Source organism: Vulpes lagopus, chromosome 12 (assembly GCF_018345385.1).
Source record: "Vulpes lagopus strain Blue_001 chromosome 12, ASM1834538v1, whole genome shotgun sequence".
NCBI classification, from domain to species: Eukaryota; Metazoa; Chordata; class Mammalia; order Carnivora; family Canidae; genus Vulpes; species Vulpes lagopus.
Genome location: NC_054835.1, coordinates 27,313,265 through 27,340,629, shown reverse-complemented (window position 1 = coordinate 27,340,629; position 27,365 = coordinate 27,313,265). Strand labels below are relative to the sequence as shown.

The window sequence follows — 27,365 nt, the reverse complement described above, 5'->3', positions numbered from 1 at the left end:
CTAGAGAGTCTGACTCAGTAAGTGGAGCCCATAATATATTTTAAATGCTCCAGGTGACTAGATTGATGTGGATCACAATTTGAATAATATGGTCTTAAGTCAGCTTCTCAACCCTGACTGTACATTGGAATCACCTGGACAAATTGAAGTACTTTATATGTTGGGGTTCTTAATTACAATAGAAGCAAGGCCTGGTTTATTAGAATATAAAAAGTTTAGCAAAAAGATAATAGGTAGTTTATAATTAGCTAGGAAGGTTAAAGACTAAGGTTGGATAAAAAATGAAGAGGAATAAAGGAGAATGGGCAGCAGCCACGTTCCCAGCAAAAGACCTGACACAGAACTTGAGGATTCAGGTGCTACTATGATTGTATTGCTGGATGCCAGTTAGTACTGCTGGCCTGGAAACTCCGTTTAGCTGCTGTTGTAGCTATCAGAGTATAATCTCTGAAGTCTTCCATAACTAGTTAAAAAAATTAACAAAACTGATGAATCACTAGCCTCTACCTCTGAAATTAATAATACATTCATTAAATATTAATTAATTGAATTTAAATTTTTAAAAAATATGTTTATTCAAACTGAAGGTTGCTAGGGAGAATGGGGGATTGGGGTAACTGGGTGATGGACGTTAAAATGGGCACAGGGGGTAATGAACACTGGGTGTTCTAAGACTGATGGATGAATCATTGAATTCTACCTCTGAAACTAATACACTATATGTTACTTAATTGAATATAGATCTAAATATATATAAAATAAAGATTTAAATATAGATTTATAAAAAATAAGCTCAGAAAAAAGAGTTAAGATAGAGATTGCTTGAAACCTATAGCTTCTTAGCAGAGAGAGAACATATACACAGAAAGTTACAATTCTGCCGAAAATTTCAAAATAAGAATTCCTGAACTGAGGAATGAGCCATTCAACCTTTCAATTTGATAAAGATAGAAAGCATTGGTATTTAGTCTACGGTCATGCCACCTTGAACGTGCCTGATTTCCTCTGATGCTGGAAGCTTAGCAGGGTCAGGCCTGCTTAGTACTTGGATGGGAGAAAACATTGATATTTTGGTCTGAATTTAACAAAAAGACACATAAGTTTTAGAAATCAGATCTTATCCTTAAGACCTAAAGCTGAGGGACGCCTGGGTGACTCAGTGGTTGAGTATATGTCTTCAGCTCAGGGCGTGATCCTGGGGTCCCAGGATCGAGTCCCACATTGGGCTCACCATGGGGAACCTGCTTCTATCTCTGCTCTCTCTGTCTCTCATAAATAAAATCTTTTTTAAAAAATCCTAAAGGTGACATACCTTTTGAAAAATCTTACTGAGAAAAAACTTTTAATACCATTTTTATAGCATCTGAAGACCTGTTTCTAGGTTCTTGAGCCTATTTGATACATTGTGCTATATATCTTTTGTAATCTGCCATGGCTTTTAGAAGACAGCTATGTTCTCTGCTGTAGTGTGTCATGGCTTTTGAAGGAAGACAATTCTTAAGTATGGGTGGTGCTCCTAATTAAGGATGAGACCCAGAGGTTTCATATAGTACATATCTTGGAAACCATGTTGTTTTTTTGAGTTCATTCCTGACATGACTAAGCTAAAATACATAATGCTCCCTTTATTGAGATTATTTAGTTTCTTTTGCTTGGCTGATGTGCAGCATCAGATATTTTAAACCAGAATGTTCTCATCCATGACGTATATGTGATTAGAGAGACAACTTAGGTGTACACTTTCAATATCTGTGTTAGAGTATAGACAGAGAAGAATTTAACAAATTAGAATTCTGTTTGTAAGAAGTAAATTATAATTGAAAGCCATGAGAAAAGTACCTTCCTGGGTCATATATTACCATTATGTGCCCTTAATTTAAGGTAGATGAGGGTGATCCCTCTAGCTATTAACTTCTTAAAGTTTTTAGGGCAGCCCAGGTGGCTCAGCGGTTTAGCGCTGCCTTCAGCCCGGGGCGTGATCCTGGAGTCCCGGGATCAAGTCCCACGTCAGGCTCCCTGCATGGAGCCTGCCCTCTCCCTCTGCCTATGTCTCTGCCCCTCCCTCCCTCTCTCTCTCTCTCTCTCTCTCTCTCTCATGAATAAATAAATAAAATTTAAAAATAAAGTTTTTATCCTGAAATAATACATATTCATAGGCAGCTACAAAGACTGTACAGAGCAATCCCTGTGTTCTTTACCTAGTTTTTGGTTATATCTTACATAGCTATAGTACAGTAGAAAAACTGGAACTTGACATTGGTACACTTGTATTATTCTATATCATTCTGCAGGAGTAGATTCATGATATATACTATTTAATCACTACAGATTTAGCCCTGCTACTCCTTATAGTCATACCTACTTGCCCCTGCTCTTCCCCAGTATCTCTAACTCCTGATTATCTCTAACTCCAAATTATTCTTCATCTGTATAATGGTCACTTCAAGAATGCTACATAGAACACCGTAGCGTGTGACCCTTTGAGATTGGCTTTTTTTTTTTTCCACTTAGCATAATGCCCGTGAGAATTTATTATTATTATTATTATTATTATTATTATTATTATTATTATTCCATGGTATGGTTGTACTGTAGTTTAATACCTATTTTAGGACATTTGGGTTGTTCCCAATCTGGGGCTACAAATAAAGCTGCTGTGATGAACTGCTAAATGATACAGATTTGTACCAGGTTTACTTTCTTTTGTATAGTTACATATCATTGAAGTTGGCACACCACCTACAGGAAACCAGCCCTTTCCAAAGAAGGCAGTGGATGTTTTCTTTCCTCCAGAAGCACAAAATGACTTCCCTGTTGCAATGCAGGTATTTTAAGCAAACAAATGGACTTTTAAAATCTCTCCTCTTAACAAAATTAATCTCAAAATTATTACAGTCAATATAATTTAGTAGTGCTTAGAAAAATACCCTTTATTTAAGTGTAAAGTTTACTAGTGAAACTAGTAAATTAAGAAATTAAGAAATATTCTTAATTTTCATGTAATACATAAACTCTGGGTTATCCTAAGTTCAAAATTATGTTTTCTCATTTATACATTTTACTCATACTCTATTTACTATAGGAGCTTGGAATAGTAAATGTGCTGTAAAAATGAGGAAACCATATATATTAACTTTTCATATAAGTTTGTTGTCAAAGTTCTAAAATTTATCCTCTCTAAAATGGAATTGGGTTAAATTTTAGCTTTATAGATTCATAATTTACTGAATTGTTGATTTTCTTCATACAGATCAGTGAAAAACATGATGTAGTATTCTTGATTACTAAGTATGGCTATATCCACCTCTATGATCTTGAGACTGGTACCTGTATCTACATGAACAGAATCAGTGGAGAAACAATCTTTGTTACTGCACCTCATGAAGCCACAGCTGGAATAATTGGAGTAAACAGAAAGGGACAAGTAAGGAAACCTTGAAACAAATTAAGCAATGAAATAACACTACTTTTTAACTTTACTTTTTTCCCCCCAAAGCAAATGATTTAGATGTCAGAAATAATATATACATAAAAATACAGAAGCATATGTTAAGAGTCTCTCATTGATTCTGTCTCAGAGAAGGAAACTTTTGATATTAAAGCCACTTAAGATTTTGTTTATCTGTCTTCATTGTGAAAAGAATTGACTCTCAGGGTGCCTGGGTCTTTTAAGTGTCTAGATCATGATTTCAGCTCAGGTCTATCTCATGTGTTAGTGGATCCAGGGATCAAGTAGAGCTCTGCACTCAGCAGGGGCAGGGTTGGGAGGGGGGAGTTGCGTGGGAATTCTGCTTGAAGAGTCTGTTCCTCTGCGCCTCCCTCCTCAAATAAATAAATCTTAAAAAAGAAAGAAAGGATTCTCCATGCAAAGGAACAAGGGTCACATTTGACAGATGTTTTACTCTTGTTTAATACAGGTTTTTTTCTTCCTGTGATTGCTAAGACAGATGATCAACTACTGGGGAAAGAATTCTTTCTACATCTCTTTTTCTAATTCGTTAATTATTATTAAATATTTAATGTTAGAAAGTGATATGTTACAGTAGGTGTTCCGGGGTACCTGGAAAGTTTATCCAATTAGATAGGGAAATATTAGCTATTCTGAAATTGTCACAAGTGATCCTTTTTCTGTTTTCTTAGTATTTTAGTGTAATCAAAAATATCCCATCAGGAGGTATCTATTTTCTTAAAATGATTAAAATTTCAAGGAATACTGTTACTGTTTGTTCTTGCCTTTTGCTAGTTTTACTTTAAATTAGTATTTTTCCTAGATAGTAAGCAAAGGAAGTAAATAGGGTTTTTTCTCTTTTGTTCTACTAATTTTTGGAAAATGTTATGTATGTAAAGAGGCAAATACTATAGAGAAAGGGAGTCTTTCTCTATCCATTTCCTATCTTATCTCCACACCTGGTTAGGTGCTTCTGCTTTATGCCCCTAGAACTTAGGTAGCCCTCCTCATTTACATCTATTACAGTGAATTAAAATTGCTTGTTTACCTGCTTCAGACTCTATTCCTATTCTTCATTAGGAAAGGGGCTTTTATAAAAGTTAATTAAAAAAAAAATAAAAATAAAAATTGTCACAGTCAATAGCATTCATGGTAAGAAAGAGGCAACTATCATGAAAAAATAAAAAAATATAAAATTAAAAAAAAAAAAAAAAAAGGAAAGGGGCTTTTCTTTGTTTAAAGGTATTTCTATACCAGTCAGTGTCTTGGCACTAAAACAACTCTAAAAATTCATTAGCTTTCATTTATTTAGTTGTATGGATCTCTCTTGGAAAAATCAAGAATGAATTGGCCTTTTGGTGAACTAGGTTAGTGATAATTTAATAATCATGAAGTTATTAAGCCAAAGACCTTATTTCTGCTGCTGTGCTGATGTTTTTAAGATAATAATACTTAAAATATCTGGAAAAATTTCACCATATATATTGGCTATTCATAACTCTGATTCTGTAAATTTATTGATTATTCTCCTTCCCAACAAATTTTCTGTTCCAATTGCTTGGAGTAGGGGTTTGGGTGTTTATAGTGACCTTAGGCTTCAAGGCATTTCCTCTGGTCTCTGATCAAAGCCAATTCTTGTTGGACATATGCCCTGAGGGAATGAGTCTTCCTCAAGCTTAAAAGCTACGAAGAGAACATTATTGTCAATATCTAGATTAAATTCCGAACTTGGCAGAACTGAGTACGTTAGAAGGTAGGGGAACCTTCTCTGTCTCTTGTACATACTAAGTACTGGTTGCAAGAAATTTGTTAGAACAGTCTAAAATAGGATAAAGATGAAACTGTGGATTTGGTGTTTGGGGAAGGCAAAAGGTGTGTACCATTCAGTAAGAAGCTTCAGACATTGTAGCTGGAACTGGATTTGTTCATCTTTCTTTTCCTGGGCGCTAAGCACTACATTAAGAATGAGGGTCTGAGGGGCAGCCCCAGTGGCTCAGCGGTTTAGTGTCGCCTTCAGTCCAGGGCCTGATCCTGGAGTCCCAGGATGGAGTCCCACGTTGGGCTCCCTGCAGGGAGCCTGCTTCTCCCTCTGCCTGTGTCTCTGCCTCTCTCTCTCTCTCTCTGTCTCTCATGAATAAATAAATAAAATTCAAAAAAAAAAAAAAAGAATGAAGGTCTGGAATGCAAATGACTTAAAGAAAGAAAGTACTTCCTTCCTTTAATGTCTTAATTTGTAGTAGAATGACATGAAGCAATACAGGATAGCCTTAGCTTTGGGGATAAGGGTCTGACCTACATGTGAGAACATTTGGAAGTTAAAATGTCCTCATTTTTCTCAAAAGGAAGAATAGAACAGACAGGGTACACCATTACATATCTATTTGGTTGTTGAATTCTCAGGTTGTATTTTGATTCTTGTTAGTCCTGGGACAGAAATTGCCCATTTTCATTTATTTAACAATACCAAGCACTTATTTCAGGCAAAACACTGTCTGGTGCTAATAAATACAACTAAGGAAAGATATGTCCCTGTCCTTATGTAATAGTGGCTGAGAAACATGAGAAATTTTGGAATAAGAAGTGCTATTAGGATAATATGAGTAGTTTATAAGCTGAGGTGTATAACAGCTCTGGTGATGGAGAGAGGAATGGATATGTAGATAGTGAAGTGAAGGCTCCCTTTCTCATGTCAGGTGATAGTTTAAATTTTAGACAAGTAAGTAAGGCAGCACTCCGTGACTGACTTTTTAGGAGCACTAAGGGTGAGTAACTCTCTTCCAAATGGAAGCAGTTAGAAATGCTTTTACTGATGCTATGTTTATTAAGCACCTACTGCATACCTTGCATTATATTAGATGCATGAGGATTCAGTGATCCCTCCCCTCTTTGAGTATATAACCTGGCCTCTTGGAGTATAAATGTAATTAAAGAAAATTACTGAAAATCTTTGTTTAAAAAAATTCCTAGATTTAAATTAAAAGGAATATATCTTAAACTTCTTACAGCTGTGCCCTAGATGTCATTTAAATTGCAAAGCTTTTTCATATTCCTGTAGGTTATCCAGATTGTCTACTAAGAATCAATAAACCATATGGAGAGTTGCCTTTCAGAACTCAACTAAATGAGAGTCTTAATCTTTGATATTAACCATGTTAAGAATGAATGGGTGATAGCAAAGCAATTAGTTTGGACAATATGAAGATAGTATGAAGTAGGGAGTTATTTATATCACAGAATGGCCATACTTTAGGAATCCCCAAATGGCTTAGTCGTCTTTCTCTTGGCCTCTTTTTGTTTTTGTTTTGTTCAGTTTGTTTTTTTGTTTTTGAGAGAGAGTGCACATGCATGTGTGCAGGAGCAGAGGAGGGGAAGAAAATTCTCAAGCAGGGTCCATACTTCATCATGGAACCGATATGGGGCTTGATCCCATGACCCTAAGATTATGACCTGAGTTGAAATCAAGAGTCAGACGCTTAACTGACTGAGCTACCCAGGTACCCCTAAATATTTTTTAAAAAATTTTTAATGGCAGCAAGAATGCAGTTGTAATTTCATTACCTTTATGACTCAGTAGTAAACAGCTCTAAACAGATTTGGTATCACTGATATCCAAATGAATACATTGCAGCTATTCATTAATCTTTAAATTGCAGGTTCTGTCAGTATGTGTGGAAGAAGAAAACATAATTCCTTATATCACCAATGTCCTACAAAATCCTGATTTGGCTTTGAGAATGGCTGTACGTAACAACTTAGCTGGTGCTGAAGAACTCTTTGCCCGGAAATTTAATGCTCTTTTTGCCCAGGGGAATTACTCAGAAGCAGCAAAGGTGGCTGCTAATGCACCAAAGGTAAATAGTTACAGAAATGAAGTTGCAAAAAAAAAAAAAAAGAAATGAAGTTGCCATGATTGGATTAATGTTAACATATTCTATTTCTAATAATAATAGAAGTGGAACCAGCTTTCTACAGAGAAACTAACCCTTTTTAGGTTGCACTTTCCTCTAGTAGTATATGCTACTTGTCAATGCCTCTAGAGTTGCTTAGCTTTTTAAAAGTCAATGTCAGAAGATTATGTAGATCTAGCAAACTAATTTACATAGATGTAATGTTCAGTTATAACACCATTAACCTTCATCAATGATAGCCACAGAGTTTATTTCTAAACTTGAAAAGTAAATAGATCCTGTTTAGTTTATGATAAGATTTATCTGAAATTTCGCTGTATTCTCATCACCTTAGTATGTTGGACTGAATTAACACCCTACACCCTAATCAGTATCATGAAGTTTGTACTTAACGTGAAACTGGAACAATAGTTAGCCATAATTACTTTACGCTTATGCTGTTCTCTTAAACATTGGCATTGTGATTGGATTGGCCTCTTTTTGTTTATATTTCTGATTCTGAATTATTCTCATAACCTTGAACCAGAGGTGTGATAGACATTAACTGAATCTTTGCTATTCAGTGTGTGAAGATTTGAAATTTGTTATATCGGTAGATGAAATCCTGCTTTCAAGATTGACCAAGAGATCCTTGGAGTTATTAATGTGATGTTGGATTACCTTTAAAAGGAATCTTTAACATTTCTCTTTCTTAAAGGGAATCCTTCGTACTCCAGACACTATCCGTCGGTTCCAGAGTGTCCCAGCCCAGCCAGGTCAAACTTCTCCTCTACTTCAGTACTTTGGAATCCTCTTGGATCAAGGTCAGCTAAACAAATATGAATCCTTGGAACTATGTAGGCCTGTACTTCAGCAAGGGCGGAAACAGCTTTTGGAGAAATGGTTAAAAGAAGATAAGGTATATTAACTACGTTAACATACTTTTGCTTTGATTGTATTTAAATACTATGGTAGCAAGTTAGAAACATCTAGGCTGCCCCAAAATGTCCATTATTTACTGCTTATAGGAATAGAACAAGGGCAGACCTTGTATGAGATGTATTTAACTCACTACCTCTTAAAAATGTATTTTTTATGGCATGTTGAGATAGGGTATCTTTGTTCAGTTTTTTAAAGTGGAATCCAGGATTTTTGCTTGGTGCTTAAAATTACTAACCTGGAAGCAAATTGCTATCCTTCCTTTTGCTTTAGAAAAAGTTTAGTATGAGAAGCTTACTTCAGTATACATTCATATTTGTCAACATCTATAATACTTATTTCTACATAGGAATATATTTTTGGATCTCACATCCCACATTTGATATGCACAGTAGCTTCAACCATACAAACACCACATCTTTTAGAACTTACCAAGTATGATGAAAATGGTAATTGCTACTAATAACTGTGTTTGGTTTTTTTTGTTTTGTTTTTTAAAGATTTTATTTATTTATTAATGAGAGACAGAGAGAGAGACACACACACACAGAGGCAGAGGCAGGAGCAGGCTCCATGCAGGGAAGCTGACATGGGACTCGATCCTGGATCTCCAGGATCAGGCCCTGGGCTGAAGGCGGTGCTAAACTGCTGAGCCACCTGGGCTGCCCACGTGTTTGGATGTGCAAGGGAAACATAAAATGTTGGGTCATTGATAAGATACAAGACATCAGGATTGCCTAATTAGCACTGTTAGAGATTCCCAAAGTGATTTCACAGAATGTTAATTAGCATTACATGGAAAAATATTTAACTAGTTTCTTGAAATTTACTTAAATTGTACTCTTAAAATCTGTTCTTAACCAGTTTTCTTTACTGTAAAGTTTCTTTATGCTTTATGTTTGCCCAGTGATTTCTTTTTACACAGAGCATCCAATAGTACTTAAAGCACATTATGGAAAATGTTGCTTATTTGTAAGGCAGCTAGCAAGTTTAAACAATTCCTTGGTGGCATTATTCCTTTCATACCAACGTAGAAAGCCTTTTTCTACAAAGTGATAATGCTGAATTACCCTATCTTCTGTCACTGTCAAGAAGTGAGTTGGTACTGTTCAAAATAACTCTTGAGTAGTGAATAACTTTTAATGTTATTACACCTTTCAGCTTTAGCATATATTGATAATATTTTTACATTACTAATTCTAAGCCCTTGTTCCTTTTTTTTTTTAAGTCCTTGTTTCTTGACCCAGCTTCTGGTAATCTTATAGGATACTGGAGAATAGTGCTTCAGAGTTGGAGTAGTGGACAGGAGTCTGCTGAAGAGTAGTTGCTAGCCACACTAGCGAGTATTTGAAGTCTGTCCTGAATGTTTAAGAGAGGATCGGAACAGCCAAAGTAACTGAGTTGACGCACATAGCTGTGTGAAAGCTTTTTGGGTATCAATACCTTTCTTGTAAATGGTCACATGGTTTATTTATGGTGAAAGGAATACTGGTCAACTCTAAATTACTGTATTCAGTTAAGAGGTATAGACTCTGAGGCTGCCCTGGTGGCTCAGTGGTTTAGCGCCGCCTTCAGCCCAGGGCCTGATCCTGGAGACCCGGGATTGAGTCCCACGTCAGGTTCCCTGCATGGAGCCTGCTTCTCCCTCTGCCTGTGTGTTTCTGCCTCTCTCTCTCTCTCTCTCTCTCTCTTATGAATAAATAAATAAAATATTTTTTTTTAAAAAAGGTATAGACTCTGGTAGAACTTTTTTACTTGTCAGTGATAAACGCTATCCTTTGACATAACCAATAAAAGTAGAAAATCAAAACTCTTAGAGAAGCTGTTTTCCTCATTGGGCAGCTAACTCAGGTTGAATAGTGCAGAGGAGAGGGTATCTGTGTACCACCTAAAAATTCTAAAGTTTTTATCTCTGACCTCATAAAATTAGTATGTTCTGCTTTGCAACCTTAGATCCAAAATTCAAAATAATAATGATCTTAGATCCTATAGACATACAAATTATGCCTTAATATTAGGAAGGGCCCTTAGGGTAAGCCTCATCTGGCTCCTAAAATATTAAATTTTCATTTGATAACATTACATTAAAAGTTGGATTCTTTTTTAAAAATTGGGACCGTGCAGATCTGATTATCTGAATATTCATAATAGATAGAAGTACAGGATTCTGCTTTTTAAGTACCTACTTTCTTAACAAAGTAGTTGGTTATATCTATAAGTATGAAGTCTTGGTGAGCTTTTTATCCTTAAGTAGGATGTGTAAAGAATTCTACTGAGACAGTGCTTTGAATACAAGATCAAGAGTCTTTACTAACCACAATGCTTGCATAATTATAATATATTCTGGGACAATTGAGTAAGTGCCTGTCATAATAGCTAATATGTATAGTGGAAGTAATATCAATGACTCATTTATTACAATAGCTCATGGATCACCAAACAATCTCTTTTTCCTTTGGACAGCTGGAATGTTCTGAAGAACTGGGTGACCTTGTGAAATCTGTGGACCCTACGTTGGCACTTAGTGTGTACCTGCGGGCTAATGTCCCAAATAAAGTCATTCAGTGTTTTGCAGAAACAGGTCAAGTCCAGAAGATTGTTTTATATGCTAAAAAAGTGAGTTCAGTGAAACAGATTCTTAATATAAATAAATTCATGAAAGCATTGAAATATTAGCCTATAGCAATGGTCAGTGACTTTAATAGTGGATTTCTTTATATTTGAATTACTTGAAAAAGTCTAAAAACTCTGTTTTAGCTCCACATATAGAATTACACTCATTAAAAAATGATACTCTGGGGCTCCTGACTGGCTCAGTTGGTAGGCATATGAGACTCTTAATCTCAGGGTCGAGTTTGAGCCCACATTGGGTACAGATATTGTCTTAAAAAAACTGTTTAAAAAAAAATGGAGACATTCTTACCTGCCTTCTCAGAATTTAAGATGTCAGGGGCCTGTTTAACCTGTTAGAACAAACTTTGAAATTCATTGGAACTAAGTAAGTCATTTATAAAAACTTATAGCTCTCCATTCAAATATGTTGTCACCAAAGTGTCTATTTGCCTGTTATGGGTCAAATTAAACATGTTAAGTTAAAACTGAATTTGTACTTGAACCAGTAGTTCTATATTAGAAAAATTCTGTTGTAGAAAATGCCTTTAAATGATATAAAAATGAAATCTTACAGCAGCATTGCAAATTTTTGTCTATTTGTAGGTTGGATATACTCCAGACTGGATATTTCTGCTGAGAAATGTCATGCGTATCAGTCCAGATCAAGGACAGCAGTTTGCCCAAATGTTAGTTCAAGATGAAGAACCTCTTGCTGATATCACACAGGTAAAGGAAACTTCTGTAGAAGTTGATTTAAAAAGTGAATGAGGGGGATCTGAATTTAAACAGCTTTGGAGAAGGGGCACTGTGGTGGTTCAGTGGTTGAGCATCTGCCTTTGGCTCAGTTCATGATCCCTGGGTTCTCGGATTGAGTCCTGAGTCAGGCTCCCCAGAGGGTGCCTGCTTCTCCCTCTGTGTCTCTGCCTCTCTCTGTCTCTCATGAATAAAATAAAATCTTTATTTTTTTTTCTTTTTTTTTTTTTAATAATTTTCTTTTTTTTTTTTTTATGATAGTCACAGAGAGAGAGAGAGAGAGAGAGAGGCAGAGACACAGGCAGAGGGAGAAGCAGGCTCCATGCACCGGGAGCCCGATGTGGGATTCGATCCCGGGTCTCCAGGATCGCGCCCTGGGCCAAAGACAGGCGCCAAACTGCTGTGCCACCCAGGGATCCCAATAAAATCTTTAGAAATAAATAATAAACAGCTTTGGAGAAGAATGGGTGAACTTTTCAATTTGTAGAAGTTAGAGCTATGTCTGTCTGCATAGATAAACCTCAAGTACCTTATTAAACAGAAAACAAGTTGCAGAGGAATGAACAGGAAGGTACCACCTATATACAGTTTTAAAACATGCAAAACACTCTTGTTTAGAGATATATATGTATTAAAAATGAACAAAATATAGGAATAATAAAACAAGGATGGTTGTTGCCATTGGATTAGGGAAGAGATAGATATTGGGAGTGGAACTCAGACTCCTTCATATTTTTTTATCTTTTAAATAGTTCTTCAAAATTTTAAAGCCATTGTTTTGATTGTATTCTATTATATATAATATCTTGATTTTTTCTTTTAGCCACAACTAAAAGCTGTAGAGGACAAAAATTTATTCTTAAATTATGAAGTTTTAAATGATATTTAAATCTGGGATTCAGTCTGGCAATTTTTTATATAAAGAGATACTTAATTTCCTTTCAGGTACAAATTGTCAATAGTATCATAAATCAAGTTTTAAATATCTTAAAACAATTTTCTTCAAATGCTTTTTTTCCAGATTGTTGATGTCTTTATGGAATACAATCTAATTCAGCAGTGTACTGCATTCTTGCTTGATGCCCTAAAGAATAATCGCCCATCTGAAGGTCCTTTACAGACACGATTGCTTGAGATGAACCTTATGCATGCACCTCAAGTAAGGTTTTCCTGCTTTTTAGGCATGTTTCCACTGTTATAGTAGTTATTGACAGCTTCTTAGATTAAGCTGTTGGAAGCTACTGAGATGCCTTTGTACTCTCTCCTTATTTATTCACAATTGAATCTTAATATGTAATCTGGATATAGAATTATTGATGTAAATTGGATATAAGATAAATTTGTCCTATTTGTGGTTTCATAGGTTGCAGATGCTATTCTAGGGAATCAGATGTTTACGCATTATGACCGGGCTCATATCGCTCAGCTGTGTGAAAAGGCTGGTCTACTGCAGCGTGCATTAGAACACTTCACTGATTTATATGACATAAAGCGTGCGGTTGTTCACACTCATCTTCTTAACCCTGAGGTATTTTTAGTTTCTTACCTAAAAGATGGTGATATGATTGATTGGTATACTGAAAATGTAGGACTGAATAATAGTAATTTCATTCCAACAAGGTTCAATATTATTTCACATGTGTATTTATTTACCTGTTATTTTGTCCTCCAGTGGTTAGTGAATTACTTTGGGTCCTTATCAGTAGAAGACTCCCTAGAATGCCTCAGGGCCATGCTGTCTGCCAACATTCGTCAGAATCTGCAGATCTGTGTTCAGGTGGCTTCGAAGTATCATGAACAACTGTCAACTCAATCTCTAATTGAACTTTTTGAATCTTTCAAGAGTTTTGAAGGTAATTAAGAGTTTGAGTTGTTTTTAATTAGAGAGCCAAGAAAGATATTATTATGATCATGTACTGTTGGAAATTTTATCTTTCTACAAGCTTAATTTTATGGGACAGTTTGAGTTTTATTTAATAAATGTCAGCTCTTTTATGTCAGGTTCTTTTATCATAATTGCATAAAATGAAAATACTAACCAGGTATAATAAGATTTCACACTTTAAGAGTCATTCTGACTCTTAAAATGATAAATGTTTCTAGCCAAGAACATTTTGTGACTTGTCACTATACACTAGGTTTTCTCAGCCTTTGCACTATAGATAATTTGAGCTGGATAATTTGTTTTAGGGACAAGTTGTCACGTGCATGCAGGATATTTAGCAGCATCCCTGGCTTCTACCTGGCTTCTTTAGATGCCAGTAGCATCAGCTGCAACCGTTGCAACCACCAAAAGTGTCTCCAAACATTGCCAAATATCTGTCTCCTGGGAAGAAAATCACCCCATGCGTGAATCACTGATATACTGAATACTAACGTAATCACTATTGGGTAACTGTTAGGTTTAATAGCTAAACTTCTGGTTTCTAATTATCTTTTTTCCCTTCTTTTTGTCATTTTGGTCTAGTCAGAAAGAATAAGATTTCTACTACTTCAGTTTCTCGATTTCTGTATATTAACTACGCACTAAATGGATTTTGTTCATTCAGGTTCTCTAGCCACGTGTAGATATATAAATTTAAAGTAATTAAAATTGAATACAATTAAAATTTTAGTTCTTCAGTCACAGTACCACATTTCAGGTGTTTAATAGCTGTGTACTGTTAGTAGCTACCATATTGGACATGCCAATATAGCACACGTTTTTATTGTTCTGGAAAGTTTTGTTGGACAGCACTGCATTAGTCTTTTCAAACCACTTTTGTAGTTTTGCTATTAATTGCATATAGGAAAAACCTGTTATAAAGGACTTCGTTTAAAATTTCTCATATATGGGGAGCACCTGGGTGGCTCAGTCACTTAAGCATCTACCTTTGGCAGACGTCATGATCCCAGGCTCCTGGATCAAGCCCTGAGTTGGGCTTCCTGCTCATAGTGGGAAGCCTGTTTCTCCTTTTCCTCCGATTGTGCTCTCTCTTGCTATCTGTCTCTTTCAAATAAATATAAGATACATATCTTAAAAGATTTATTTATTTATCTGAAAGACAGAGATAGCAAATAAATAAATTTATTTATTTATTTTTAAAGATTTTATTATTCATGAGAGACACAGAGAGAGGCAGAGACAGGCAGAGGGAAAAGCAGGCTCCCTATGGAGAGCCTGATGTGGGACTTAATCCCAGGACCCTGGGATCACGACCTGAGCCAAAGGCAGATGCTGAACCACTGAGCCACCATGTGCCCCTAAATAAAATCTTTTTTAAAAATTCATTAAAATTTTTCATGGAATATGGTGTGGTTTTATTTAAAATTTCTCATATGGAACATGGTATGATTAGCTTTGGTATTAAGTAGTTGCCTTTTTCTCAACTACTAGAAAATATTGAATTATCTGTTTTGTAGAGATTACAGTGTATATTCATTTATTGAATTGGTTATTGGATTAATTAGTATTCTTATTAAGCTTTTTGAGCAACCAGTTTTTATTTGGGGCTATTCAATATAACATTTATTTTTAAATTGAGGTATAATCAACATACTATTTTTTTAATTGCTTAAATATTTTTCAGTTCTATCATTCTCAAAGGTGCACATATACTTAATTTCAATTATTTGTCTCTTTAAGGTCTCTTTTATTTTCTGGGATCCATTGTTAACTTTAGTCAGGACCCAGATGTGCACTTTAAGTATATTCAGGCAGCTTGCAAGACTGGGCAGATCAAAGAAGTAGAAAGAATCTGCAGAGAAAGCAACTGCTATGATCCTGAGCGAGTCAAGAATTTTCTCAAGGTAAGTGGTTTTGAGTAATGCACTTTCTGGCTGGAATGAAGATCAGCAGTTCTACATCAGTATCATCATAGTTTTAAAATATTTGTTTTCCCTAAATGGAAAATTCTCAGCAAAATTGTGTGCTGAATTATTTCTTCCAAATTTAGCATTCTGTGGTTTCCTTTGAAATAAGGAAGGGAGTTGGTAAGTAATACTTAAGAAGGACCATCTCTTTAAAAGAAGAGAAAAATAGCACTATGTCGAAGAAATTTCCTTCCACTTGAATTTTTTTTTTCCACTTTTTTTTTTTTTCCATTGAATTTTTGAAGAAAAATTTTGAAATGTGGTTGGAGGTTCTCAATGTCACTTTAGAATTTCAAGTATGCTCCCTTTGAAGATAAGAACAGTTTGCCCTCAGTGTCCTCTTTTCAGGAGCCTCTATTATATACAGACGACTATCTAAAGGACTTAGATTTATCTCTCTCCTCAAATTAGCTATTGTTTAGAAACTAAATATTAATTGTGTATAATTCATTAAACTGAAGGTACGATCTAACAAACAAAAACCCCTCAGCTTTGCAATACTAGTTATAGAAAACTGCCTGTGTTGCAGTAAAGAGTAATGGTTTAAAGATTTTTAGCTCTTCAAAACATACCTAAGGACAGTTAAATTAATGTTTACTTAACTTTAGCTTTATTCTCATACCTACCAGTCACACTATGAGGAAAATAAAAGCTTTAAAATTGGCAGTTGTCGATAAAAATCAGGTAAACTATAGGATACTTAGAGAACTCCTTAAGGATATATATTTTGCATTTAAATAATACACGAAATGATTCTAGGGATTGTATGTAAAGTTCTTACTTTTTGTCTTTTTGGAAGAATTTTTACATTGACACTAAACCCAAAATGTTTATTTTGTAATTAAGTAGAAAAACCAGGCTTTTCCTACTCCTACACTGTTATTTTAGATAATCTGTAGTTTTATTAACTGTTCTTTTGAAGAATTACTACTGGGTTCTAGATTAAATAGCTAAATAGAGGTTTTAATGTTATGAAGTAGTTAAAGTATAGAAGTTGCCTTATATTTTAGATTAAAAGATAAACTTTTCTCCATGGTATAGTTTATATAATATCTTGGCCATCACGAGTATTCTCAGTAGCCTGGATAGTATGATATGTTTGAACCCAAGTCTTTGTGGTATCAGAAAGCCCTCCAAATGAGAGAAAGATTTGATGCTCTATGCTTGACTAGAGCACCATGACTACAATTTAGTTCCTTCTTTGAGTATCAGTACTGTTTCCTTTTTAAAAAATACTACCAGATTCTTAGATTCCCTTTTCGTTGTTATTAAACTCTTGCCTGTTAAGCTTCAGTTGTCATTTCTTTAGAATTGCATTTGTATTTTTTAAGTGATTTATGTGTAAAGCAGGACTAAATGAACATCACAATTAAGTGAAAATAGTTATTGAGCTTCAAAAAAAAAAAATCCTCTGGATTTTAGAATAGTGTAGCCTTAAGTTGCTTAGCCCCTGAGATCTAATGAGAAGAGGACTCCCCTTCCACACATCATGCTGTGAATTAGGTGCAAGTCTGATAGAGTGGGGAAATGGATGTGGATTTTGGGCTTTTAAACCAGTGAGACCTGGTTCAAATTCTATTTCTGTTATTAGCTATTATTTGTTCATTCGGTATTTACCTAGCTGTTACCTCAGGCAAATTAACTTAGCCTCAGTTTTTCTGACCAGAAGCTGTGTTGATCTAGTCAGTACCTTGTATTGCCATAGGTATTCAAGTGATAACCATTGTTAATAAACTGTTAGTGGGCCTTGGAAATAAGGTAGTCAGCCTACCTATCTTTTTCTATCAGGCAAGTTTTATCATTGGTTTTAAGTTATTCATGACTTTGTGAAGGAATTTTAATTCCAGCCCAAGTTAGAGGTAAACCTTGTGTCTTATCTTCAGTCTGAGATGGGAGCTCAGTACTAAGATGCTACTATTGTATTCAACCTTTCACCCCAGTAGTAAAAATGGAACATACTAGACACTTTACTCACTTTCCTTATTGACCTCTACAATATAGCTGTAATGCTACATCTCATCATCACTGCCATTAAATTTCAGTTTAGAGATCCTAGCTGTATGATAATTGGTGTTATATGTAAACTCTGATAAGAAAAATTCTCTGATCTTGAGCATTCAAGTGGCAATTACATGTTAGCCACCAGGAATACAGAGATTGTTAGATTATAACTTTGCCTTTAAAGGATCCTGTGAACAGGAGGAAGCGGTTTCAGTAGCATCATTTGGCTCATGCATTCACCCTGTAGAACTATAGCTATCCATAGAAAGCATGGAACTGTTCTTTGGACCCATGATCTGCTTCCTACTACCTTTGATCTTTTTTTTTTTTTTTTTTTTTTAATAATTTTTCTTTTCTGGTTGTACTTAAACCACACTGGCCTGCTTGTTATTCCTCAAACTCCCTGAACCTTCTCCTGCCCCAGGACCCTTGCTTGTGCCCTTTTCTACTTTTTTTCTCAAATCTTCATGATTAGGATTCCTTACCTTTGTTCAGATTTCTGATGAAATGTTATGAGAAAGGATGTCTCAGATTACCCTGTTTAGAATAAAATCTATTCCTATTCCATCTCCACCTCTCCCATATCCTGTTTTATTTTTCTTTAGAACACTTAATATTATAAGACATTATTTTTTCCCACTAGAACATATGTTCCTTGAGGGAATGCTTTACTTTGTTCCTTGCTGTTTCAGTGCATAAGAACAGTGTCCGGTATATGGGTACTCAGTAAATATTAGTTAAGTAAGTAACATAATGTTTAAGAAAATCTCTGAATGTGTTTATGTAATTTCAATTTTGTTCTTCAAATCTTTAACCATATAATAGCTAGAGGGTTAAGCTTTTTAATACATAATTTAAAATATTAATAGCATTACTCCCATGTGTGAAATCATGTACAAATTAAGGCAGTCAAGAAAATACACTAGTTTTTGTCTACTTTTCCAATCTTAAATTTTCATTGGAAATACATTCTAGTTGTCTTTACCAAGAGAAACCTCAAACACCAATGCATGCATGAGAATAGAACACATAGGTAATCTTCCATTACTTTCAAGTGTATTTTCTAAGTGGTAAAGTATGTAATATTTTATGTGTATATTAAAGAGGATAAAGAAGATTAGTATATTGATCGACTAACTTTCTGATGTTCATTTAGTAGGAAAAACTTGGCTAACTGAAATATTTTGGATAGGTAGATCCAACATTTTTTAGAAATGATTGTAGTTGTTAGTACAGGTTTCCATGGTGCTAAATACATGCTTTAGACTTTCCTTAATGTGAAAAATCTGCAGCTGGACTTCCACTTCAGATTTACAGCCATTTTGATTTTTTTTTTCATGATTTCCCTGACTCCTAGATTTAGTTGGGTATTCTCTGAACATTTCATAGTCTAATCTTCAAATTTATGATTGGATGAGTGATGTGCACTAAACTTTAGGAACCATTTTATTTTAATATTGCAAATAATATTCTGAGTGGCTGTCATTAGGGAAAGTCCTAACCTGCTTAGTTGTGCTTCCTTAATAGACTGACATAGAGGAATCATTTATTGAGGAATGTTTCACTGTGTATAAATGAATTCCTGATGGAAACTGTTATTTTTTGTGCTGTACCTTATGTCTGTGGAATGTAACAGGACATGTATCAGGTAAATGCCCAGTACAGGTCTTAGCTACCTGTCTGTACCATCTGTGTCAATCTATAAGTAGGATTATAGCTTGGTATTTGTAATGGTAAAAGCAATTGGTAATTTAAAGATGTCTTTTTCTTTTTTAAATGTGTGGTGTTTTTTGTTTTGTTTTGTATTTTTAAATCATCATGCTGATCCTTGTAGGCTTTATTGTAATAGTGTTAGAAGTTGGCCATATAGATTGGAATTGGGAGGGGTGAAAAAGAAATCATTAGTTTGAAATAACTATGAGCCATTTATGCCATAATTTTTATAATGTGACTATAGTTCTTATGAACTCCAAACCCAGTTGCAATGTTACTATTAATGAAAGTCCCACTGTGATGATTTTATATCCTAAGTGCCACTAGTGGCTCATAAATCTTAATTTGTTATCTTTTTTTTGGTAAAGGGTGTTTTGCTCTGAGACTAAGTCTAGCTTAATAATAATTTAATGAAACTGGGATGGGCACACACCATCTACTGGGTCATTTCTTTCTTTGAGAGAAGAGCCAAGTTTATGTGACCCTCTCTTACCAGTGTAGAACAGATTCTCATATTTTACATAGATTTGATAGCTCACAAAAGGAGAAAATTAAGGCTACTTTTTGTTCTTTTTTCAGGAAGCGAAGCTAACAGATCAGTTACCACTTATCATTGTATGTGACCGATTTGACTTTGTCCATGATTTGGTGCTCTATTTATATAGAAATAATCTTCAAAAGTATATAGAAATATATGTACAGAAGGTAAGTAATATTTAAAAATACCTTATTGTAAATTTTACTTCTCACACTCTGGAAATCTTCATATCCTTTGAAATTTTGTACTACAAAATGGGAGTAGTCTGCTACAGTCCCTTTCAACATTTTTTTTCTCCTTAGACTCCTTATTTAGATTGGAAATTTACATTCATGTTAAGCCTTTAAAGCAGAACAAACTGCTATAGTTGGAAAAGTTGGATGACTTTTCATCCAACTACACAACTAGTGTGTAGACACTAGTTAACTTGAACCCAACCCCTGAAGTATATCCATGTAGAGGTCATAGACTCTAAAGCAGTTTTAAAACCATCTTAACATAGATATTTGAAACTTTACTTTGTAACTAGAGAAAAAAGAAAAACAGTTTTATTCTAATGGAGACCTTTTAATTAGTCTTCCATATACATTCTGTGACTATAGCCTCTTTGGACAGACTTTATTTAGAGCAGTCTGAGGTATGAATTAACCAACCCATACTTCCTGCTAACTTTTTCTGTCTACTAGCAAATTCAGACTCTTGGTTTATTACTGAATTTTAAAACTGAGCTTAAAAGAGGGAAATGAGTTTAATTTTTTTTATAAACAACTTTTTTGCTTTGCTTGTTAATAACATAATGACTTCTTTTTTTTTTTTCTTAAACTATAGGTGAATCCAAGTCGACTTCCTGTGGTTATTGGAGGATTGCTTGATGTTGATTGCTCTGAAGATGTTATTAAAAATTTGATTCTTGTTGTAAGAGGTCAATTCTCTACTGATGAGCTTGTTGCTGAGGTTGAAAAAAGAAACAGGTGTAGTACCATTTTAACCTACATAACTCCTGTAAATGAGTAGTCTCTCTTAGCATGCTATTGGATAAAAAATACAGCCTGTCATTTGCCTAAAAGCTATTCAGTAAAATGTGCATCATAATTCCCTGGAGACCTCCAATTTAGAAGTGAAGATAGCTTGAGTACTGGAAAAAAATCGGTTTCTAAAACATTACAGTTTTGTCATACAGACATTATTTGCGTGTTTATAATTAAAACTGTGTGGTTTGACTATATGTTTTTAATGTAAACTACATAAAAACCCTCTTTTTAGTTAGGTCCAATACCACTGTTTTAGTAACTAATTCTTCTTTGGTTAATTTTTCTCAAATGAGAGAAAAAAGTTTCCTGTGTAACTCTGGGTTAAACTGATTTATTTTGAACCTTAATGTAATAACATGAATTCTGAATTTCCAGTGGAAGAGAATAGAGTATAAGTGCTTCTAATACTGTACTATGAAGTCCTTTTTCTAGCTGGGACATTCTGGTGAACTAGTGTTTAGAAAGTATTGATGTAGTGAATGAGGTTGGTGGATTGGTCGAACAGTGGAAAGTTACTCTGGGTATGAAAAGATATAAGAAAACCTGTGGGGTTTAATTTTAACCTGAGTTAGTATAGGTATCCTAAAAATGATATTCATAGAATTTGTATTTGAATATTTCAAACAGAAAAATTGTATAAAGACAATGGAGATATATATATATATATATATACACACACATATATAATACTGATTTTAAAAGCTTGAGCCTCATTTGAACTGATTGTAGGTCATTACAATTTAACATTTAGAAAGAGGTTTGAGTTGAGTCTTAAATCTAATACCTGAAAACAATCTTTTGTTGTATATTGCAAGCAAATAGCCAGAGAATTACAGTTAGACTATTTGGTCTTTAACTTACAAATTATATTATAATAAGCTAGATTAACATCTGAGTCACTAGTCTGGATGTGCCTTAGCTAATCTTTATTCTTTCAGTTGCCATGGCACATCTGCTTAGGTTGCACATGTTTATAGGATCTTGATTTTTTTTTTTCCTTAATATTAAAGTTATGTCTTTAATGGGAGTATGTTCATAATAACTATATGATTTTGATAGCCAAAATATGGCTTGCTGTTTTTCCTCTGGGTATTTTTTTTAATTTTTAATTTTTAAAAAAGTTTATTTAATCTTTATACCTAATGTGGGGTTTGAACTCAGTACCCTGAGATCAAGAGTTACGTGTTCCACCAACCAAGCCAGCCAGGCACCTCCCTCTGGGTGCTTTTAATACTTAAACCAGGGTTAGGAGTGTTGGGTCATCAGGACCATTAAAAAAAAAGCTATATAGCTCAGTGAAACCATGATCCTTGGTGAAGTGATCATATGACTGCTAGAATTATTAAACCCAGAGCTTCTGAAGCTACCAGATTTTGTTCCCATTGTATATTTAGTGTACTGCCCCCTTTTGCTATAGGTAATGTCTATTAATTGTGTTAGATTTGTAAGGAACCTTAGATAATCTGGCCTGTTTTCTCATATGACATCCCCATCTTCTAAACAAAATTTCTCTGAGGTCTAGATATTTTGTTTAGTATAAGAAAATAACAATATGAATCTATAATCTCTTTTTTCTATATCCTATCTGAATAATGTAGCAGATAGATCTTGGAGATTCTAAAGATAGTCTTTTATACCTTTTGTGTAATCTTGGGCAAATCATTTCACCATCTCTGAATTGTAATTTCCCAATTTGTAGTAGAATTGTTGAGAATTCAAAATTATGTATGGGAAAGCATATTATATATCATAATACTTCTGTAATTAGCATTGTCAAGAGTTGTGTGTTTTTTTTTATAATATAGCATGTGTGGTTTTGTGTTGTTTTGTGTATATGTGTGTGTTTCGTTTTTGTTTTTGTTTTTTTAAATATTAGATTGAAACTACTTCTGCCTTGGCTAGAGGCCAGAATTCATGAGGGCTGTGAGGAGCCTGCTACTCACAACGCATTAGCCAAAATCTACATAGACAGTAATAACAACCCAGAGAGATTTCTTCGTGAAAATCCTTATTATGACAGTCGCGTTGTTGGAAAGTATTGTGAGAAGAGAGATCCACATCTGGCCTGTGTTGCTTATGAACGTGGCCAATGTGATCTGGAACTTATTAATGTGAGTACTATTAGTTAAATATGTATAGAGAGAAGGCTGCATTTTTAAAAACCTGTTGTATAATGTTAGATTAGTGAATTTTGAGTTTCACAGTGGCTTTACGTAATACAGAACATTCCTTGTAGATGTGTGCTTTTTAAAAAACTTTATTTGCCAATAATTATGAATTTAAAGTGGCCAAAATAGTAAATTAAGTCTGTATTCACCTATTAACATTTTAACCCCAGTAGTTTTATCACTTGTGTTCTCGTACACTGTCTCATTCTCATACATAAACATACATACACACCATACATACAAATATATGTATACATATGAGAATAAGTTGCATATCTCCTCAGTGTATATTTCCTAAGACTTAGAATATTCTGTTTCATAACCACACTGTAGATACCAACTTGAGTCATCCTGACACTGATAGAATAATTTAAAAATCTATAATATTCTAGTTTTGTCATTGACCCAATAATGTCCTTTTTAGCTTTTTTTTTCTAGGATTGCTTATTGAATTTTAATAAAAACTTGGTTGTGACCTACTCAAGCTTAATGTAAAAGTGATGAATTAAAAAATAACTAAAACCATATACCAGATTATATAAATATTAACATATATATATATATCATACAAAATAACCTTTAAAAGCAAAGTTAGTCTATAAGAAGTCTTTACTTTTTTACCTTGAAACTAACCTTTAATATCTTATTTAGGTTTGCAATGAGAATTCCCTCTTCAAAAGTCTTTCCCGCTATTTGGTACGCCGAAAGGATCCAGAATTATGGGGTAGTGTGCTGCTGGAAAGCAATCCTTACAGGAGACCCCTAATTGACCAGGTAAAATTGGCAAATGTGTTTAAGGCTCATCCTTTCAACTGTGAATAAAACCTTTCCCATCATCATATCTATATGTACTCAAATGGATCATATTTAACTGTGAGAAGTCAGTAAAAAGTAGAAGAAAATAAAATTAAACTAATATACATATATTTTGCACACATATCATAAATTGAAAACTTTTTCTTAAAGATTTTATTTTTGCGAGAACAGAGTGCACTTGAGCACAAGCAGGGGGGAGGGTAGTGGAAGAGGGAGAAGGAGGAGCAGACCCCTTGCTGAGCAGGGAGCCTGATAAGGGGCTCAATCTAAGAACCCTGGGATCATGACCTGGGCCGAAGGCAAATGCTTAACCTACTGAGCCACTCACGTTCCCATAAACGTTTTTTCAAAACCCTAAAATTAGAGGTTGTTATAATGGTTCTTAAATTCTCCTGGTAGAAGTATAAATAAGGAAGCAAATAAATTGAGGGTTATTTTTCATTCCTCTCCTAGGAAGCATTTCTAAGGAAAATTCCCATGTTAGATACAAAGCTTCCTGGAAAAAATATTGAAGCACCTGGGAGCCATATAATTAGCCAAAAATAGAGGAATTACTGAGTCCATATTGCCACATCTGTGTGGTTGAATTCATATGTAGCCATTAAAGTTATGGATACTATTTTAATCAGAGAAAAAGAAATTATCTTATTAGGTGATTTTTCTAAAGAACAGAAATACACATAATGTGGGTATATGTGGATTTGTGTAGAAAATCCTTCATGTTGTGAATTTAAAGGTATTTATTCTCAAGTTTTCTACCGAGATGCCAGCCTAAGAGTAGAATTTTTTCTTCATAACTACCTTGATTTTCAGTACCATTAACTCCCTGTGTATGTATGTAATCTGTAGGTTGTACAGACAGCCTTGTCTGAGACTCAGGACCCTGAAGAAGTATCAGTAACTGTCAAGGCTTTTATGACTGCAGACCTTCCTAATGAACTCATTGAACTACTGGAGAAAATTGTCCTTGATAACTCTGTATTTAGTGAACACAGGTATGTTATAAGAAGAGTCCATTGGCTATTTCTATTCAGTCTTCAGTTACGGTCTATCACTTTTGAGAAGGAACAAAGAGACAAAGATTAGAGAAAGTTGTTTGAATTCTGACTCTTCTAATACGCTCCTTTTCTAACCCTGCCTCTGAGAAAAAACTCCTCATAGCCACAGTGTTTATTCTTTATGACTGATAAGCTTTTGAAATAATGCATTCAAATTTTTGTTTTCTTAAAAGGAATCTGCAAAATCTCCTCATCCTCACTGCAATCAAGGCTGACCGTACACGTGTTATGGAGTATATTAACCGCCTGGATAATTATGATGCCCCAGATATTGCCAATATTGCCATCTGCAATGAGTTGTTTGAAGAAGCATTTGCCATTTTCCGGAAATTTGATGTTAATACTTCAGCAGTTCAGGTAGGTCTTCACATTGCCTAAGTTGATTCAATATATGTGTTGTGCAGTTAGGCCTGGTGCCCAGCAAAATTGATTGCTTTGGTTATAGAAAAGCAATAAAATCCTAACTGTTTAAATGTAATTGCTATGTGGCAAGATTGATTCAATTTTATTGATTGATTCAATTTGAACCCAAATTCAAATATTGGTTGCCTAGGTCTTGATTGAACATATTGGAAATTTGGATCGGGCATATGAGTTTGCTGAACGCTGCAATGAACCTGCAGTTTGGAGTCAGCTTGCTAAAGCCCAGTTGCAGAAAGGAATGGTGAAAGAAGCCATTGATTCTTATATCAAAGCAGATGATCCTTCATCCTACATGGAAGTTGTTCAGGCTGCCAACACTAGTGGTACGACTTACTTTTATGTGTTTGTGACCTCAGAAAATGTACCTAAGCTATGATTAAGCTAAGCATTAATATTTAGGTCTATTCCGAATTTATACAGGAGTTAGATACTGCATGGTTACTTATGAAGACATTTACCACTTAATCTTAGTCCACATACAGAGAGGTTCCATTTTGTGAATTTAAAAAGGTCCATAGGGAAGATTAGTTTTCTGTTTTGAAATCTCCTAAAATTTTCATCAAATTCTAATCTTACAACCTTAAGGAAAAGGGGAATTCAGCTATTCATTTGGTCAGTGGTAATACAGAAATGTAATAGAAATTTTGCTATTTTAGATAAATTTTATTGTTTATGTTATTCTCTATGTTATTTCCTTAGAAAGGAAATAAACAGCAGTTCTCACTTGAGTGAAAAGATAAATGTTAGGATGTTAGTGTTTGAATTTATTTTCTTCTTTATACCTAGGAAACTGGGAAGAACTGGTGAAGTACTTGCAGATGGCCCGTAAGAAGGCTCGTGAGTCCTATGTGGAGACAGAATTGATATTTGCCTTGGCTAAAACAAACCGCCTTGCAGAGTTAGAAGAGTTCATCAATGGGCCAAATAATGCTCATATCCAACAAGTGGGTTTCCTATTCTGATATTTTTCAGAGAATAAAAATAAACGGTTAAGCCACTTTGTTAATAGGATCTAAACCCATCACAACTGATGATTTCCAAGGAAAAATAATGTTTCTCAGTATTAAATTGGGTTATGACTTTAGAAAGAGGATTGAGTTTACACTTACTGAAAATAGATTGTTTGTTTCAGGTTGGCGACCGTTGTTACGATGAAAAAATGTATGATGCTGCTAAACTATTGTACAATAATGTATCCAATTTTGGACGCTTGGCATCTACTCTGGTTCACCTGGGTGAATATCAGGCAGCTGTTGATGGAGCTAGGAAAGCTAACAGTACTCGAACATGGAAAGAGGTAATCTCAACATCCATTTGAGTGAAGAATTAGGATTCTTAGAAATCTTTTTAAACTGATTGACTTAACCAGCCATGTTTATATTTGAGTTTTCATAATTGAAATTTTTGTTATAGGTCTGCTTTGCCTGTGTAGATGGCAAGGAGTTCCGTCTTGCTCAGATGTGTGGGCTTCATATTGTAGTACATGCAGATGAATTGGAGGAACTTATCAACTACTATCAGGTAATGAACAGGAGTCTTGTATTAATTGAGATCTATTGCCACAGGTAGTCTTATCTTTAATTGTGTATTTCCCTTATTTAGGATCGAGGATACTTTGAAGAACTGATAACCATGTTGGAAGCAGCATTGGGACTTGAGCGAGCTCATATGGGAATGTTTACCGAATTAGCTATTTTGTATTCTAAATTTAAGCCACAAAAAATGAGGGAGCACCTGGAGCTATTCTGGTCCAGAGTGAATATTCCTAAGGTAACCCAACCTTTTAACATTGTGAGGCAGCTCTATAGCTGTAACTGAAACCTTAAAATATCTTTTCTTTTTAAGGCTTTAGTTAGAATACAGACCCATATCTAAAGCAATTAAATCGTTCTAGGTGCTTAGAGCTGCAGAACAAGCTCATCTTTGGGCAGAATTGGTGTTTTTGTATGACAAGTATGAAGAATATGATAATGCCATAATTACAATGATGAATCATCCAACTGATGCGTGGAAAGAAGGACAGTTCAAAGATATCATTACCAAGGTGTGTATCTTCTTCAGAATATGAAGCTTCAAAAGGAGAGAGCTCATTAGGAAATAACTTACATATGGATTTTTCCCATTT

General features: G+C 34.6%; 1 protein-coding gene across 2 annotated transcripts in view; it reads left to right on the top strand.

Annotated features, from left to right (window-relative positions):
* CLTC (clathrin heavy chain) overlaps positions 1-27,365 on the top strand; it is a 66,815-nt gene that overhangs the window by 28,899 nt on the left and 10,551 nt on the right. For both annotated transcript variants that reach the window (XM_041724676.1, XM_041724677.1), the window contains exons 5-26: positions 2,712-2,825; positions 3,251-3,424; positions 7,102-7,299; positions 8,054-8,254; positions 10,738-10,890; positions 11,491-11,613; positions 12,662-12,799; positions 13,004-13,168; positions 13,313-13,493; positions 15,266-15,429; positions 19,786-19,911; positions 20,573-20,715; positions 22,652-22,886; positions 23,595-23,717; positions 24,609-24,754; positions 24,991-25,174; positions 25,371-25,563; positions 26,027-26,184; positions 26,373-26,537; positions 26,654-26,761; positions 26,843-27,010; positions 27,135-27,284. In XM_041724676.1, the coding sequence (XP_041580610.1) occupies positions 2,712-2,825; positions 3,251-3,424; positions 7,102-7,299; positions 8,054-8,254; positions 10,738-10,890; positions 11,491-11,613; positions 12,662-12,799; positions 13,004-13,168; positions 13,313-13,493; positions 15,266-15,429; positions 19,786-19,911; positions 20,573-20,715; positions 22,652-22,886; positions 23,595-23,717; positions 24,609-24,754; positions 24,991-25,174; positions 25,371-25,563; positions 26,027-26,184; positions 26,373-26,537; positions 26,654-26,761; positions 26,843-27,010; positions 27,135-27,284 (3,510 nt within the window). The remainder of the gene's footprint in view (positions 1-2,711; positions 2,826-3,250; positions 3,425-7,101; positions 7,300-8,053; positions 8,255-10,737; positions 10,891-11,490; positions 11,614-12,661; positions 12,800-13,003; positions 13,169-13,312; positions 13,494-15,265; positions 15,430-19,785; positions 19,912-20,572; positions 20,716-22,651; positions 22,887-23,594; positions 23,718-24,608; positions 24,755-24,990; positions 25,175-25,370; positions 25,564-26,026; positions 26,185-26,372; positions 26,538-26,653; positions 26,762-26,842; positions 27,011-27,134; positions 27,285-27,365) is intronic.